At 42.1% G+C, this 18,232-nt stretch overlaps 3 protein-coding genes and 1 long non-coding RNA gene across 5 annotated transcripts in view; 2 read left to right on the top strand and 2 right to left on the bottom strand.

The window, feature by feature from the left end:
- LOC118331219 (LIM domain kinase 1-like) overlaps positions 1-1,627 on the top strand; it is a gene marked incomplete in the record, with an annotated part of 34,038 nt that extends 32,411 nt beyond the window's left edge. The window contains 1 exon segment of the mRNA XM_035666019.1: positions 554-1,627. Coding sequence (XP_035521912.1) covers positions 554-1,154 — 601 coding nt within the window.
- The window catches only part of LOC118331221, a 42,605-nt gene extending 38,614 nt beyond the window's left edge, over positions 1-3,991 (bottom strand). The window contains exon 1 of one of the 2 annotated variants that reach the window (XR_004796873.1): positions 3,892-3,991. This is a non-coding gene — a long non-coding RNA (uncharacterized LOC118331221). Of the gene's footprint in view, positions 1-3,658; positions 3,789-3,891 lie in introns of those variants that run through there. The other variant, XR_004796872.1, reaches the window with a different exon arrangement.
- On the top strand, positions 3,797-10,492 carry sept4a (septin 4a). The gene is made up of 12 exons (XM_035666020.1): positions 3,797-4,005; positions 5,739-6,098; positions 7,744-7,840; positions 7,940-8,026; positions 8,161-8,284; positions 8,505-8,639; positions 8,782-8,899; positions 9,493-9,594; positions 9,687-9,783; positions 9,874-10,036; positions 10,152-10,254; positions 10,338-10,492. The coding sequence occupies exons 2-12, from the start codon at positions 5,790-5,792 to the stop codon at positions 10,407-10,409; spliced, it is 1,407 nt and encodes a 468-aa protein (XP_035521913.1). The 5' UTR covers positions 3,797-4,005; positions 5,739-5,789; the 3' UTR covers positions 10,410-10,492.
- Positions 10,493-11,161: 669 nt separating this feature from the next.
- LOC118331768 (max-binding protein MNT-like) overlaps positions 11,162-18,232 on the bottom strand; it is a 10,975-nt gene continuing 3,904 nt past the window's right edge. The window contains exons 5-6 of the mRNA XM_035666845.1: positions 15,296-15,488; positions 11,162-15,063 (exon numbers count right to left, since the gene is read on the bottom strand). Of these exons, the coding sequence (XP_035522738.1) occupies positions 14,261-15,063; positions 15,296-15,488 (996 nt within the window). The 3' untranslated portion in view covers positions 11,162-14,260. The remainder of the gene's footprint in view (positions 15,064-15,295; positions 15,489-18,232) is intronic.

Raw genomic sequence — 18,232 nt, 5'->3', positions numbered from 1 at the left:
GAGCTACTGTAGCTCAAACTGCTGAAAAAGTTAATGCTGGTTCTGATAGAAAGGTGTCAGAACACACAGTGCATTGCAGTTTGTTGGTATCGGGCTGCATAACATGTTAGGACTGATCGGTGTAGGCCACACCACCACTATTTCAAATTTAACAAATAGTCAGGGGGTTGGGGGTGTTTGGTCTAATTTTATAAACTCCACCTGATGGTGTGAAAGTGCTGTGGTAGTGTTATGTTGAAAAGGACATTGCTTAACAAAATATTTTTACAATCATCCGCTACCTTAACCGCAGTCAGATAGTTGTGACATTATTTCTGGTTAGTCGATGTACAGTGTACCATGTCTACTGTATCAACTGATGTATGAGCACACATACAGCTTTTATGCAGAGCTCTAGGGGCTACATCCAATACTGAACCAAGCAATGAATTACACAACAAACTCAACTAATAGAGTGCCAAATAGTGTCCTAAATATTTAACTAATACACTACTGCAGTAGAGAATGTAAGACTGTACAACCTCTCATCACTACAACTCTTCTACTCTTTCAGTCCTTCCTTTTCGAAGTTGGAGGAGTGGCTGGAGAACCTGCTGATGCACCTGGACATCGGTCTGCCTCTACTCTCTGAGTTAGAGCAGCTCCGCAGGGCCTTCTGGCAGAATCACAACCACCAAAACCTCTTTCACAACCAGGACAAGACCCTTGATTCTCACGAAAAAACCCACTGTTCACAGCCACAGAGACAGAGCCCCGATCCCGAACGACAGTCAGGCACTGCAAATAATCACATTGAGCCAAATCACCTCACTCAGAGCAAAGACCAAAACAGCACACCTGACAGCCATTCGGACGGAGAGCAACACGTGCATGACAACCATGACATGAGGACTAAGCATGAAGACCTGAGCGGAGATTGTAACAACCACTCGCAAAACAAGAGTCAAACGTGTTGCAGGTCTACAAGCCCAGAATCAAGCAAGAGTGAGTCTGAAACATATGAACACAATAACCCCTCAGGAGAACCGAAAGCCCAGCACAAGCTCTCACAACCACCGCAGGTCAACAACTCGCTGCTAGGCCGGTCCAACAGGCCCAGAAGGACATGCAAAGTGCTGTGGGATGGAACAAAAGAGGACATCTCTTTCCTCTAACTGCTTAATCCAACGGCCAAGACAGGACACATCTACAAAGCCCAGTTTTGATGGATTAAAAAAACTGAATAAAGACGTTTGTGCCTTTTCAAATACATAATTGGGAGAGAACTGAAGTCCTGAGTCCTAAAGCTGCATGTGGAGGACTAACACATGGAAAATCTGCAGAGGAATAAAACTAGACTGATGTGGGATATTTTTCATGAAAAACAGTAAAGATTTGTATGCAGCTTAATAGCAACTGCCACACATTAAATTAGTCTCATATTGCTCTGTGAACCAGTATTTATGTGGCTTCAACTAGAGCCCAACCAATACTGGATTTAGTCGATACCCATCTCTTAACTCAGTGGTTCCCAACCTGGGGGTCAGGACCCCCACTAGAGGTCACCAAAGCTTCACAGGGGGTCACGAGGCCTTCTTGATTTTAAGGCGTGTGAGAAAACTTTAAAAATATAAACAGAAGACCTTTATCGCAACATTTGGTTCACTTCTGTGAAGAAAAGTTTGTTTAATAAGAACAATGGCCAAGCGCTAGGGATGAGAAAACACTGAATTTGTCAAAGCCTATTAAGTCTGTATGATTGCTAAAAGCTGCATAATACAGACAGAAAAATGGTATAATAATTATAAAAAGTTCCCTGAACAGGAAATAATCTCACAATGTATCCAAACTCCTCATTTATACAAACTTCTTACAGTTACTGAGCTCACTATTTGGGTTAACTATACAGTTTTTAATAGAATATAAAATATATCCATACAATATGTAAGGGGGTCGTCAGTTTACTAAATGATAAAAAAGGGGTCCCTCAATGAAAAAGGTTGGGAACCACTGCCTTATCCAATTATTTAAATTCCTCAGAATTACTCTATGTAATGATAACCCAGTTTATAGATTACCTCAAACAAGTCTTTGGTATTTCTTTACAACAACATCTCTTTACTTATCAGCCAACATCTATAACAATATACTGTAAGTGTATCTTAAGATAAGCTAAAAATTGGCCGACCTGTTTTGTTTTGGTATTAGTTGGGCTCTAGTGTCAACTTTTGTCTGGAAGCTGTGAAACACGTGGCACTTTATACTTTAAGCTACATTGCATGGGTCTATTATTTATCACAATGCCTTATGTATTTTCTGTTGAAACATTTCAGACCACACACACACACTGAGCTGTGAACTACAACTGTTTGAACTAATAGTTAATTTAATAAAGAGAAAAATAAATTCATGCATGTGACTAACATTAAATGATTCACTATTTAACGTACCTTAGTAAAATGTACTTGATTATCAAACTTGATTAAATGTAGTTCTTTTCTAAGGTAGCACTTTGTATTTCACCTAAAGCTTAGAGAGTACAAAAGAAATACAGAAAACCTCAGTATGAACCAGGTATCAACCACTCACCTCCTGTAGGCTTGACAACATTTTAGATAATACAATTTAACAAAAATATACAAAATATAGCTGTAAATTTAGATTAGTTATACATCAAAGTCACACAGCTAACGCTAATATTGGCTAAGCATCCGTGCCTCCTTGCTCAATTTGAAAAGGCACCCAAAAAAGTTAGATTTCTGTTATTTGTGTTTATTCTAAAGTTATTTTTCATTATTATACACATACAAAAATATTAAAATTGGTTTTTTTTAGCTTACCTTTTTTGGCTAACCTAGCCCGATGTCTGCAGCTCACTAACACTGCAACATTCTAAAGTAAACAAATAAACAAATAAAACATATCTAACTACACTAAAACACATAGCTACGTCTCAATTCTGCCTCTGCTATGGTCAGTATGTAGAAAATACTCCTCAATTCACAGCTCATTGTGGGACAGCTGGCCTGTTTCAGCACACTGTGTATGTAACAGTTCAATTTTAGTGTTTGAAAAATACATACAAGTGGATAAAGGAGAAATAAAGCTGAAACAGTGGTTAAAACTGTTTGTACGGACTCTTTTATGTTGTTTTTTTCCGCCACAAAGGTGAGATTTATGGTTCATCTTCTGGTCTGGTTTACCGTAAAGAGCAGCTTACTTGAGCTGTTACAGTGGAGGAATAAAGAATAATAGTTGTATTTTTGTAAATTATTAGTATTAGTATTAGTAGTAGCTCTTGTTGTTGTTGTTGTTGTTGACATCCTGTACTGAGCTCATATTGCTAGGATACAACGTCGCCTGTAAACAAATACAAGTAAACCGGGGAGCTGCGGGTTTTGCTTGATACAAAGCACTATAACGCTTACATTTCTCAACCGAGTGTATGTATATATAACATTAGGATGATTATAAATATAATAACAATTAGTTTATGGCTGCTTTTAGGCCTATAACTATATTAACTATCATTAAATTCTGAAAAACTGGAGACAAAACTCCCTTCCACTCATAAAACCTTTGCACGCCTCAACGAAATCGGTTGAGAAATGTAAATATAAAGTGCATTTGTATCCAGACAACCCGCAGCTCCCCGGTTTACGTCTATGTGTTTACAGACCCGTCCTGCCAGGTCCAATAAGGCGGCGACGTCGACGTGCGATCCGGTCCACTAGCTGCTGCCTGGTTTACACTCTCCGGTACTTAACAGCCCGTCAGAGCGGCGCCCAGAGCTCAGTCTGATGCATGGACACACACACACTAACTAACACACACTAACACACTAACACACACACACATCATGCCTCACACCACATGTTATTAGTTCTCGTGTAGTTTTACAGTTTTCGCCACCTTTAACGTTGTACTTGATCCATTTTTTCTGCCGGTGCTGGTGTGGGTCAGTTTGAGCAGCAGCATTAATGGAGCACATGTCCTCTCCGGTCCGGTTCCGCAGCAGTAAGAGAGGTAGGTCTACAACACTCAACACCTGTGTTTATGCACAACTATTGTTAGGGGGTTTATTTGTTGTTAGGTCACTATAGTCGCCCTTTATATTCATATTCATTCATTAATTTGTGTATTGTACCTTTATTCTTGTTTTCATGTTGATCTTCTTGCAACTTATTTAATATATTTTTATTACCTCACTACTGTCAGTGTATTGAAGTGAGATTGTTGTTATAGCCCATTTTTGGCCAGTGTTTTCTCTACTAAACTTACATCTTATTTTAAAGTTTTGTGTATTGATATCAAGAGGGTATAGTAACACTTTACTTGTTTATAGTGCAAGGACCAATAATAATATATAGTATTATAATATAATAGTACCACAGTTTTCTGTTCTCATCATCCAGCTTATGCAACTGAGTCTTTCTACATTTGTATTTTCTTTTTTACAAACTATACATTTTACCCGCATTTATATGTGCTTTCCTGTCTGCTCCCAAAAAAAGCTGCAACTTTCTCAGAAAAGGAGGTAGGAGAAGTTTGTAGACGAGTCTTTAATGATAGCGTTTAGAGCTTGTGTGTGTGTTTGTTGGAGTTAAATCTCCAAACCCTTCCACCCCCTTACCCTGTCAGAGCATTAGAAGCTTGATTAAGCCTGCTGCAAAGCTTTGTGGGTAATGAGAGCTGACAGGTAGAGGGACACCAGATGAACCCAGATCAGGCCGGCAGCACTGTGGGCTGTGTTGTCCTGCTGTCTTCAGACCAAGTCAACGGGACAATGTGAGACTGGAGAAAATGTGTATCTCCTCTAAAGCAGATGTAGAGGCTCGGCTGTCCTAGCTGCTCATGGTAGAGTCATTCTGTGGGGGAATTACCTGCGAGGTGACCAAAGCCAATAGTTATTTGTACAAAAGCTCCATACTGAAAGAAAGCTCCTTATAAAAACCCAAAACTAGTTAAGTGTATCCAGTTTGACCCTAGTATTTACTAACCTCCGACTCCAGTCTGTCTGTTGTCCGTCTCCCCACCCTGCCTGGACAGATGGATGAAGGCCTCAGCTTTAATGGGATCACAGTTCAGGGCTAATCAGTGGAGAAAGGGTGTAGTCAGCCACTACAACAAAAAGACATAGAAGAGAGAGCATGGCCCTGACTGAGGCCACCAGCAGCCAGGTACTGTTTCTCTGTAGTGACATTCATAGATTATACTCAGACATTTGAGGGGAAAAACACTTAAGTCAAAGTTAAACTGCAAAACCTTGACTTATTAGTGTCCTGCTTGGAATAATAATCCATTGTTACTGCAATGATTGAACTGCTCACAAAGGAAGAGACCTTGCCTATTGATTTCCTCTGATTAACAGCAGATTTTAAAGTTTCCGTGCTCTTGTTAGCTTTCTGTCTGTCCTTCAGTTTGGACTCCGTATTTAAAAGTTATCTACTTCTTGATGGTTAGAGGGGCCTTCGACTGGAACAATAGGTGGCGAACTGCAGCGGCATTGTGTTTGTAGCTGAGTGCAGCCACTGCAGGGTTTGACATTTCTTCAGCTTTCCAATCCCTCTCCCTAATCTCACCTGAGTGCCAGCGTGAAACTAACTTACATGCGTTGCAGGTCAATTCTCCTATCGGTTAAAGCTTGTTCATCTCCACCTGTCAGTCCTCACATAGCAAATAGGAAAGACTGATTAAAAGTGAATTATTTTTCATCGTCCATATAAAACCGTGTGTAACTCTGCTGCCCACCGTCCTAGTTGTCCAGTCTGTCCATCGAGGACCAGGAGGACACTCAGTTTCCTTTCGCCATGAGGGATCTGCCTCCCGTCTCTCAGCCTGGTGAACAGCACCAGAGAGACCAGGCAGAGGGAACTGGGACAGCACCCAACGGGAGACTCCCCAGCCTTCCCCGGACCCCCTCTCTGCCCCGTCACTGCCCCCTTGCTGGCTCTCCAACAGTCCCTCCCCGACCAAATCGCGTGAGACCGGACGCAGTGTTTCAGCCCCAGCTGCTGAGGAGGCAGCTCGTCTCTCAGGTGTCTATGGACTGTCCGTCTAGCCCGGTCTCGCGTCCACAAAGCCCCTGGAGTCGCTTTGACCCCTACGACGCTCCAGAGGTGTGTTTTCTGTGTGCTTTTGTTCTTCTATGATGAGTGTGTATTATTGTCTGATGTCAGTCGTCAGGTTCTGAAGAGTGTTTGGAGATTGAAAAGATGTCAATGGAAAATTTAACAATATTTGTGGGAATATCATTGTTTTTTATTCCATATAAGACATTATATGGATAAACAAATACATCCCCAAATAAAAAACAAAAAGATGGAAGCGAAACAACTAAACAATCATCTCTGAGCCGAATTGAACCCCTGATTTAAAAAAAGATCTGAATTATAAATTGAAAAACCAATATACCGTATATTCATAGAAACAGTAAAAACATACAAAACAACTGAAAGCATGATACAAGAATAATAAATATATATTTCAAATGATCTAATCTCAATATAACAGTGCATAATAAACTACTAAATTTGGTCAAATAGAGCATGCAAATGATTAAAAATGACATTAGAGTAGCAAGACAGTATACAGTTTCCACTGCAGTTGTCAGAAGTAAAAGCCCCTCAGTTACATAATGTCTGTTTTATGTTTCCTAACCTTTGCACACGATTCTGAAGCCATACTTTATGTTCTGACACCCAGATGTCTAAAAAATGACCTGTTACTCTACTTCCTCCAACAACCTTTACTCCTACTGCCAGACAGCCTTGCAAGTGTTTGCAGCTGCTTCGTGTATCAGCGTAAGAAAGAGAGAAAGCATAGACAGGCACAAAGGTCAGACATCATCTTTTGTATTCAAAATAGAGCTGTTTGTCAATGTGGTTAACAAGTGTTAAACCAGAGCTATGAAGATGAGGGACAGTATTGTTTCCTCCGCTGTCTGCTCACCCAGTCTGTCCCCTGGTGCTGCTGCGTCAGAGGGAACATGATGCAATTCAGTGCAGCTTGTAGACCTGTGAAGCAGATGATGCTCAGAGATCATGATGAGGGTCCAGGTCAGGCGACTTAGCAGTGGGGGTTTCACAGGGTTATTGATCCCCACCAATAACTGATTACTTAAGCAGTGCTGACATTTTATGCTTTTGTCACCTGTTTGTGTGACCTGTACTCTGTACAGAAATGCTATTGCATGCTGTAATGTGTCAATACTGTAGCATGAAGGATGCAGTGGAGATGGTGTAATTATATTGAAAGAGAAATTGCAATAATATCCCAGTATTTACTGTAATATTTCAAGAATCAAGGAAATGTATTTATCATAACTCAACACAAATTTGTACAACAAAATGAAAGTTTGTAGTCCCTTCATGCTACACACATAGAAAAAGATAATTAAATTAATAGTAGAATAAATCTATATATACAGTTTTTTATATACATATATACATGCATGTATATACCCAGGAAATAATTATTTAGTGCATTTTGTGAATTTGTGTCTGGTAGCAACAAGATAGTGATGATAAAAACATTTATAGCTAGCCTATCGACTGCAGCAAAATCTTCTGATTTAGTTGATTTGAACAATTTTGGCTTAGCCCTTTAAAAAGCAATACAATCTGACATCATTCAATGATGTTTTCAGCAAAAAGATGAAAAAATACAGTTAGAAACTAAATTATTTGAGTTCACCTATTTAATCCTTACTTATAAATAAATATGCACATACATACATGTTATGTTTGTGTTTCCTTTCTGCAGGATCATGACAAGGAGTATGTGGGTTTTGCCACATTGCCCAACCAGGTTCACAGAAAGACTGTGAAGAAAGGTTTCACATTTACGCTTATGGTGGCAGGTGAGCCCTCCCATATGTTTACTAACTGGGACAGTTTTACAGGTTTGATTGAGGCTGTAATCCGAGTTATGCAGTCTCTCTCTTCTCTTCTCTCTGTAGGGGAGTCTGGCCTCGGTAAATCCACACTAATCAACAGTTTGTTCCTCACGGACCTCTACAAAGACAGGAAGGTTCCTAATGCACAGGGTGAGATTAGTTCTATTATTTACTTACCTTTGGTCCATGTTATTGAAGTAGCTGGAACCGGGCTACGTAGATACCTGGTCTACATTATTGTTCTGGTGCAAAATCTGATGTCGCCTGTGTGTGTGTGTCTGCAGAGCGGATCAATCAAACAGTCGACATTGTCAAACACACAGTTAGCATTGAGGAGAAAGGAATCAAACTGAGGCTCACCATCATAGACACACCAGGGTTCGGAGACGCCATCAACAACACAGAAAGGTGAGGTCATCAACATGCTCCTGCAGCGTCTGAAAACTCAGACCAGCTTCACCCAGACATGACTCGGCACCGCTGCACTATTGGACATGGTTGAAATTATAGCATAGATAGACTCCATGGTCATCTTGAACCAGGCCTTCAACTCATGACATAACAAACGCACACTTTTGAAATAGTCCACGTTACAAACTGTCACAGAAATCTTATGTGTTTGCAACAGCTGGAAGCAAATAGAAGACTACATTGACCAGCAGTTTGAACAGTACTTCAGAGACGAGAGTGGGTTGAACAGAAGGAACATCCAGGACAACAGAGTCCACTGCTGCCTCTACTTCATCTCTCCATTTGGCCACGGGTACGCTGACATGTTTTACTTCTGCACATGAAGCTAAACTAAACACTTACTGCAACAGCCTCACCTAAAGGTTGTTCAATATATATATATATATATAAATCCGTATGTATAAACACATACATGTGTGTTTTTCTCCCATCAGTCTTCGACCTCTGGATGTGGAGTATATGAAGGCCCTGCATGAAAAAGTCAACATAGTTCCCATTTTGGCCAAAGCTGACAGCCTGACAAAAGCAGAGGTCTACAAAAAGAAGATAAAGGTACGAGATCATTAACACACACACCACACCACTGCACCACCGCCCCAAACTGAGACACAAGGCTGAAGCCACAAGTTGTTTGCTGTATTAACTTAACCAATGTACTAAAGAGTACTTCAGTGATTTAATGATGCTCTTCCATAGGAGGTAGTCTATAGCCATGCTAGCTCTGTGAGGCTGTAGTGGGTCACAGTGACAATGCTAACATGCTTATGTGAAGCAGGTATAATGTTTTTTAATGTCTTTTAATGTCTTTTAATGTTCTGGCCTCTTATCAATACAACAGAGCAGATGCCGAGATATCCCGACTTTTGATTCCTATCATGGATCCAAAAACATGATATCTGCTTCCCATAATGCAACTTAAGTCAGTAACAAAGATCGGTCATTGAATGTGACTTTGTAACATTTGAAATCAGCAGCATAACACAACTTTGAAACAGTGTTAGCAGTTTATGTTAGGTGTTAACATCAACTCTCATCAGTCTCAGTGTTTCTGTGGATTCTTCAGGGAGAGATCACGCCTCCAATCTCTGTCCAATTTTTCTCTGTTTCTCTCAAACATTATTTTTTACTGTGTTCACGTACTCTAGATCATAGAGGAGATCAAGCAGTTTGGGATCAACATCTACCAGTTTCCCGACTGTGATTCAGATGAGGACGAAGACTTTAAGAGACAGGACCAGATACTCAAGGTTCATCAGCTGTCTCATTAATTTCTCGTGGTTCAAATATGCCATATAGAAATTACGACTGACAGTTTTATTGTTTTTGGTTCTCTCTGCAGGACAGCATCCCGTTTGCAGTAATTGGGAGTAATGTTCAGGTGGAGAGTGAAGGGCGCAAGTTCAGGGGTCGTGCTTATCCCTGGGGTGTGGTAGGAGGTACAAACACACACAAAATTAGATTGAAATTTTTAGTTAGAAAAATGTAGACCAGAGTGATCCACTAACACGTTGTTATGCGTTGGCCAGTGGAGGACCCGGCTCACTCCGACTTCCTACTGCTGAGAAACATGCTGGTGAGGACGCACATGGAGGACCTAAAAGAAGTGACGCAGGACACGCACTATGAAAACTACAGGGCCCAGTGCATCCAGAACATGACGCGCATGGTGGTGCAGGAGAGGAAGCGCAGGTGGGTGGAGTCGACGCGGTTTGATTGATTGATTGATTGATTGATTGATTGATTGATTGAACACATGCTTACAGTCCTGCTGAGATAGATGCTCACATCTGCTCATGGGTTTTAGTTTACGTGAGAAGCATCGAGAGGTGAGCGAGACAGATTTTCCTCTGCCGCTGGCCGCTGTTGACACCGAGAGGGATAGACTCATCTTTGAGAAGGACGAAGAGGTACGTTTCTCTCACTTCCTTACTCATTCATTTATTCAGTTACAGAGGTAACCGCCGCTCTTTCATTCATCCTCCCTCTGTAGCTGAGGAAGATGCAGGAGGTGCTGGAGAGGATTCAGGAGCAGATGCAGCACAGCCAGAGAGGTGGCTGCTGATCATCTCCCACAATTCTCTGGGAGAGGAGACCAACAAGGAGCGCCCAGGAACACAGAGGAGGCTCTGTTTGTGTAAAAAAAAATAAAGCCATATTGCATTCAGCCTTGTCTGATTGCTGCTCCACAGGACAACTTAAAGTGAGCGAGGATGGAATCATGGTTCTCAAAGGACACACGTTTCTGTGGAGCTATGCACAGGAAGGGTTTTTTGAGTGAATGTAGCTTGTTTGTAAAGGAGCATCAAGCATGGCAACTGGCTAATCTAACTCTTGTCAAAAGGAAAAAAACATTACACTCAAACAGCATATAAAAGACTTGTGCATGCTTGCTTACATGCACCCAGGAGAAGCATGTTCCAACCTTAAGCAGTCACAGGCTCAGTGTTGTGTTCAAGAGCACTTCAGTAGGTCACATTGGCTCACAGCTGGATCGAGTTGCTCTGCTGCGACAATTAACTACTTTTATTCCTTTTGTCTTGTTGATGTGTTCCAGGACGTCATCTTGATTAGTAACCTGCGTAGTGATGCAACACTGCCATCTAGGGGTAACTTAGTGATGTTGGGTTTTAAACATTTAAACTACATTTTCATATTTCCTGTTTACACATTTCATGTTTTATTACTTGTGTGTCACGTTTTTTGTATTTTTAATCTCTAATTTTGCTGTTTCGTAAAGACAATAAAGTCAAAATATATCAATAAAAAAAGCTTTTTGTCTGTTAACACGAGAGCATTAAACACAGGAGCAAGATATGTTGTAAATGTAATAAGATTTATTAAGAATCTTTATTATTTCATCAGCATAATTCTTCATCATTAATATGTTTTATCCATTATCATCATTGTTATCTTAAACAGTGGACAGTTAGATCTAAAAGGCAGCCCAAAGTGTACAGGCGATATATAACTTAAAACTTTCTCCATAGGGAAAACATGTTTTTATATTCATATATAATATCAATGTAGCATGAGGTCCAAGATCCTGCCCACGTTATACAGTATTGTACATGGTCCCAAAAATAAACAGAAAAACAAAACCTTTAAACAAAGGGAACTAAACAGCAATCTACATGCAAAACAAAACCAAAAAGGAACAAGCATTTGAAAATTTGAAGATACATACTCATATGCCAAAACGTGCATACGATCACAAATTTACAAAACTCTCATACGTACATACAAATATTACAAAACTTAAATTGAATATTAGACATTATTGTGTTATCGAGAAAAGAGCAACAACTTTTTTTTGTTTTTTTTAAACTTTTTCCACTCCATGTCTCAGTCCAACTCACAAAATGGAAAACTTAAAAACATTTAAAAACAAAAAAACAATTAGGACAGTTAATCTTTGTCTCTTCCATTCGCTCAATGTGTTCGTGTTTTGCCAGAGTTGTCACAGTGTTCAGAAAAAACTGAGTATAGGCACACACGATAGCACCCAAACAGGCTCATACCATAAATCACCTCTGTGTAAAAAAATAGCTTGCTTGCTACACACACACACACACACACACACACACACACAGACACACTCCAACATGCACCAGGGTAAACTATAACCAAAAAACAGAGCCATGCTACAGGTACAGTAGGATTAACTATAGTACAGAATATAAAACATATTGAATACAGTCACATATACAGACGTAACATACAGAAACAGCAGAAGAGGCGAGGAGCAGATCCACGCCACATTGACTACATACACATACACTGAAGGGAGATGTTATGGTGCGACTTGTATAGGCTGGCAAGAAGGCGGTGAAACCATGAACGTTTTGAGTATGTGCACATAAACACACATGAACATACACACACACACACACACACACATACATAAAAAAGACACAGACAAAGAAGAGTGGGCACAACACAACACATTTTCCATTTTGAAGTAAAAAAACAAAACAGATTTTCTGGACTGGAGCAGAGGATTTTAGCTTTGATATTGTTTGTCAAACATTATGTCGCTGCCAAATTATTCTTCACAAAACTCCCAATAAAATGCAGACTTAGGCTTAGGCCTGAACAGTACTTCTTCCAGTCTTTTTTAAATATTCTTTTGTGCTATATCCAAACTTTTGAAGACCGCTAAGTGAGAAAAACATTTATTTCTTCTTGTTTGACAAAAAAAAAAAAAGTAGAAAATCTCAACTCTTGCTCCACTTTCTAGCTTTTCTGGAGCTTTCATCCATCTCACACTGATCTCATCAGTTGGACTTTGTCACCTGACCAAAGTTCCATACTGTATGTAATATAATGCAGTACGAAAACTTCAGTCAGGATCGTTTCTCGAGTTAAGATTTTGAATTGTCAAAACTACTGCTTTCGAGGTCAAGAGGCACGTCTCGTCATTTTTTTTTCTCTGCAGGAAATTTGTGTTGTGCCCCGAAGTGTTTGTGTGTGAGTAACATCGGTACGATGTCTGGGATGAGGCAGCAGAGGGAGCTGTTGCATTAGAGTGAAGAGGGTGAAAAACCTGTTTCGCCCTGCAGTGCGTTCAGGGAACATCACCGATGACGGCGACAGGAGGAAACCTGTCACTGAATGTTTTGAGAGCAGTAAAACGGGATTCCAGCATCTTTCCTGTCTTTATATTAAATTCACCTCACACATTTTAGGCATTTGTGATAAGCAGACAACTTTCTTATCCAGCATGACCACAAGAAAATCCAAAGTCCGTGCAATATCTTCTCCACGACGCCGGTAAAAACAGATGCGACTGTATGTTAAGCAAACCAAGCAATCATTGCCATAATTCTTCCCCTGTAATCGTGCCCCTCATTGCTGGAGTTGCTCCATGTTTGGAGGGACACTCTACGGTTTTGGAATCGCCCTCCAAAAAGAAAGCCAGAAGGGGGAAGTGAATAAATAACTCCGCTGTTGAATTGGGCACTTGTGACAGAAGCTGACAGCAGAAGAGAAATCACATATAAAGACTTCCAGGTTGTGTCTTTTTTTCTTCTTTTTGTCTATTTTTACCTACTGAAGATTGGACCCTGTTTTATTATTGCACTGTTAGTTTTATCTGACTGTTGCCAAGTGCGATGGTGAGGAACCTTCATGTGGAAGGAAGATGGAGTAAACACTTCATGGACCACGTTTCTGTGCTAGGACTGGGAGCAAAAGTAAAAAAGGGAAAAGAAACGAGAAGCCATATGAATGAGGAACTTTCCTGTCGAGGCCCTACAGTGGTCCTAAGAAAAAGAAAAGAACTGCATCAGTAAGTGAACTAGTTAGCGGACTATGTAATGTGGTCTACTTCACACTTGATCAGAGCTCTGAGTGTAATTAATGAAGATCAGTAAGACCACTGAGCTGCCTCCTTCTGCTCTCAAACACATCAGTGACATTATTCCACCAGAATGTCCCACATGACATCATGAATATAAAAACGGGCACATACTGTATTACCATGGCAACAGCCTAATGACACACAACTCTCTCTCTCTCTTTCTCTCTTTCTCTCATGCGTTTTTTTCCTCAATGAGTGAATGGATAGTTAAGGTAAATCCTTGATGCCTGAGTGTGAACTGAGCTTATTATGTTAGTGCTTCTGGTTGTAAAGGAAGGAAGGAGAGAAGAAGGCAAGGAAGGAAGGTAAAAACAGAGTTCCTGTCTTTGCAGCGCAGACAAATGTCACAGTCTTATTTTCACAAACAATGGCCTGACCCACTGACTCTGCTTTAATGTTATTGTTCGCAAACTAACGGAGCTGTGACCGTAATATCTCTGGAGATATTCTTTAGAAGTTGTCCATAAAACATTGTTTTGTTGATAATTGATAGGAGTGTGAAAACTCATCCAGAAGTTCTGAATCTTTCTCTCCTTCCCTCCTTTTTTACTCTTTCAGGCCAGTTTGAGTGTGCTGACAGGGAAGGTTGGGACTGTAACCATGGTAACGGGGTTGAGGACGGCAGCCTGTCCAACCAGCTGTGGGTGGGGGGCCAGCACTGCCGTGGGTTTCCCTAGCGACGGGCTCCCCTGGCTCATCACGGCTGCGCTGTTCACCTGGGCACCATTAGTGTTAGCTTGAGGATTCGCCTGGACGTGCGGCAGGGTGTGATGGGTGAAGGTGTGAGTGATGTGGCCCACCATGGTGGACTGGGAGACAGAGACGCTTTGGGGGTAAAGAGTCGAGAGGTGGGATGGCAGGGGGCCTCCCAGGTGAGCCACCGGGTGGACGGTGATGTGTCCGATGGACTGGGCGGCTATCTGCTGGTGAGTGGCGGTGGCTGCTGGAGCTGCTGCGATTGGCTGAGGGGTGGAGGAAGTGGGGCCAGGTGACGGGGCGATGTGGGTTAGGTGCTTGTGATTGGCTGGCATGCCGTGATTGACCGCCTGGATGACCGAGGGGTGGGAGACGGCGGCGTGAGCGATGACGGTGGGCTGGACCTGCACAGCCTGGGGCTGCATGGGGTGAGGGGGCGGACCTGGAGCTGGAGCGGGGGCGATGGCTTGAGGGGGAACAGAGGGCGAGGCCGTGGTCAGGACTCCGGAGAGAGGCAGTGTGGAGTGCTGGATTGACAGGTGAGGGGTGAGGAGCGGCTGGGCTTGTAAAATGGGAGGTGTTGGTTTGGGGAGGGACGTGGGAGCAGGAATGGGAGCAGGGACGTCATCGTCAATGTCCTGCTCAAAGTTGTCTTCTCCTTCTGTAGACCAGACAGGAAACTGTTAGTCATCATGATACAATCCAAGAAACGATGCTGTGTGTGTACTCTGGGTGTCTACATGAAAGTGCACTGAGAGACTGAAATTGAAACTAACCACTACTACTAAAAAGCTTTATCTGCTGTTGCACTTCTTGTGATTAGTTCTGTATGAGAGTATCAGGTATGCAGGTAATAAATAATGTATGTGAGCTGATGCATCTCATTCGTGTACCTGAGGCGGTGGACGTGGAGGCCTGGTCGTCCTCCGGCTGGATGGTCTGTCGGAGGACTCTGTCGATCTCGATGACGTCCATGCACTGGCTGAGTTCGTTCTTCAGCTCGGCCAGCCGCTGCTGCGTAGCGATCTTCTCTCTGGCCAAACGCTCCATCTCGTGCTCGTACTCCTTCTCCTTCCTCTTCAGAGTCTTTTAGGAGAGACACAGACAGCAGGGTAGATGAGCGTCGCTAGTAGATGTAAAAAACACTGTAAAACACTTCTAATAGACAATCATGGTTGAGATTAAGATCCCCAATAGTACGTAGTTGACACGTACTGTGAATTGTATTCAGCTGAGGCTGCAGTCTGTATGAATAAATAAAAACAATGGTTCAAATTATCATGGAAATTCTGCACAATATTGATTTCCACGGCATTATTTCCCTCAGTCATTCCACACTCAACCTTTCACAAAAAATACTGTCCTCGCCTACTTCATTAGTTCAGATTTGTTGTTTTTTCCACTCTGTGTTAAGCTGCTTTTAAAAAGGTCAAAACTTCCTGCACAAGTTTCCAATAGACGCGTTTAAGGAAGTAGAGGGATTATACCCCCTGAAATACTAGCACTGTGTTAATATGAAACAGATGGAGGAAGTGTTGAGTTTGCTTTAATATTTAACTGCAGAGTAACAAAGCAAACAGTAGAGGATCACAAAACAGAGAAACTAAGAATATATTTAGGAGAATATAGAAACAAAGGCCATGTTCTGTCTGCCGCCCTCTTTTTGGGAATATACCATTTGTATATTACTTTTAAATATCTACAGGTCAAAGAACTGGCATTGCAACAGAAAAAGGAATTCACACCAACTTTCTCTCCCTGTGCAGTCTTGGCCACTCCCACATTTCCCCCATCTTGCACAATACTGAAACAGTGTTCTCCGTGCTATACCAGTTTCAAACAGCAGCAGGAAGGCAAGCATGCAAATTCAAGCATGTTCACACTGCTTTCGTTGGCGTCATCTACTTCAGCTCCTCCCATTTCCTGGTGATCATGCTTGTTTTTCGAGAGAATGGGGGTCAGAGTGGAGGTGAAGGTTTTATTTCAGCTGACACTCAAGTTCCTCATCACAGCCGCAATTCTGATATCACTGGATTACTGCAGCCTTAACATTAGTCAGATAATGACTGAATGAAAGTATTCATTCTCAGTGCAGCAAGGTCACGCGCCGAGTGTGAGTTATAAATGAAACGAGGAAGAAAAAAACTGAGCTGGAGACACAAGAAGAAAGAAAGCTTTACAAGAAAGATTTAGAAAGACAGCTTTTCCAGCCCCTCCACGCCGTCTCTGTGACCCAGTTTCTGAGTGGGTCAGCTGACGCATGAACACCAAATAGTACGACCGGCTAAGGACATTAACGAAGATTACTAGGGAGGAATGAGGGGGAGGGGGGGAAGGAGGGAGAGGGGAGGGAGGTGCAGTGGGGGAAAAGGGTGGGTAAAGGAGGGCAGAGGATGAAGAGGTGGAAAGGAAGGGGCTAAGGCATTCGGTTGGTTAACAGAAACCAGGCAAATACTCTTCAAGTTTCTGCTGCGTGCAACTGGTTGATTTCATTAAATCTGTTCAACAGTCAACAAAAAAAGAAAAAGAGAGACAAAAAAAAAGACATGCCAGAAACGTTTTCTGTCCAAAAAAAGAGAACATAAGGAGGGAACCACATGAGAGAGGACAGAAAATAAGCACATGGGAACACATGATCCTACTACAGGACACCCACTTCAGTGAGCAAAGCTGTTTACTGTCTGCAGACATGTGATGGCCTTGCACGCATGCCCACTTTCCTCACCGCTCCCGTCCTGATTCACAGCACTCTTTGCTCGAACAGCTACCAGCTCAGACCTGGTGAACTTTGCCACCTCACAGCAGCTCAACATTTCTCCTCTAACACCCTCCCCTGTGTGAGCTTCCACACATCCAGCCTTTTCCCATAATTGCAAGGGCAGTTTTGAAAGGTTGTGAGCGAAGAAGAGGTGGTTTTGGAAATGACGGCGAATCAGCTCCAGCAATTTGACAGCTCAACACCCTGAAACATTTCTAAAAATGATGTCTTAATAGTCCTAATTATCTGAGGACAGAGTTAAACCATAATGGCGGTCGCTGTTTAAATGGCAAGTAGAGAAGTTATTCCAGCTGATTCATGTCTGACTATAACATCTACTGTCTGTCTGCTCCACATGCACTGAATAATATACTCCTTGTATAATTCTTCAAGACAAAGCACACAGTCGCACAGTCAACAGATATTCTTTGAAACACAAACATTATCGAGCTCAGGCTGCTCACAGAGGAGCTACAACTGCTTAAATGTGCGCGCATGTGCATCCATAAACATCATTTCAAGGTCTTCCCATGCAAACCCAGACACCATTAGGCCTGCAGCAAATCACCAAGGAAACAGCTGTCACCCGTAGCAGTTTCCTTGGCAACCTCATCCGTGAGGATTTGGCTGCTTGAGCAGCAGTTTGTAAAAAAAAAAAAAACATAAGGAGCCATCTAATTGGGTGAAGCATCGGGGTAATTAGACGTAAGGAGTTATGTGACTGGACGATTGCCAGTCGTGTGCTTCAGACCCCACCCCACCCTCTACACTTCCATCCCACACTCCCTCTCCTTCTACTCCCCCACCCATCGCTCCCCCGACATCCCCCCCTTCTCAGCTTCATCTATGCTTCCTTTACCTCTCCTCTTTCAACACGTCCTCTCTTCATAAGAAAGGCGAAAATGACTCGTGTGATGATACTTTGGCCCGACGGGTGTCTTTGCCTTAACCACGCATGCTTCTGTGTGGACACGGGATCCATACAAGGCTCATATGAGGACATGAGATTTCCATTAGGACTGAATGGAAAAGCTTCAAGTCCTGAAAGCTCATATCGGTGCTCCATCATCCA

Source organism: Morone saxatilis, unplaced genomic scaffold (assembly GCF_004916995.1).
Source record: "Morone saxatilis isolate NCDOM2014 unplaced genomic scaffold, NCSU_SB_2.0 Contig20, whole genome shotgun sequence".
NCBI classification, from domain to species: domain Eukaryota; kingdom Metazoa; phylum Chordata; class Actinopteri; family Moronidae; genus Morone; species Morone saxatilis.
Note: the sequence above shows the minus strand (reverse complement) of the source record. Positions and strands in the feature narration are given on the sequence as shown.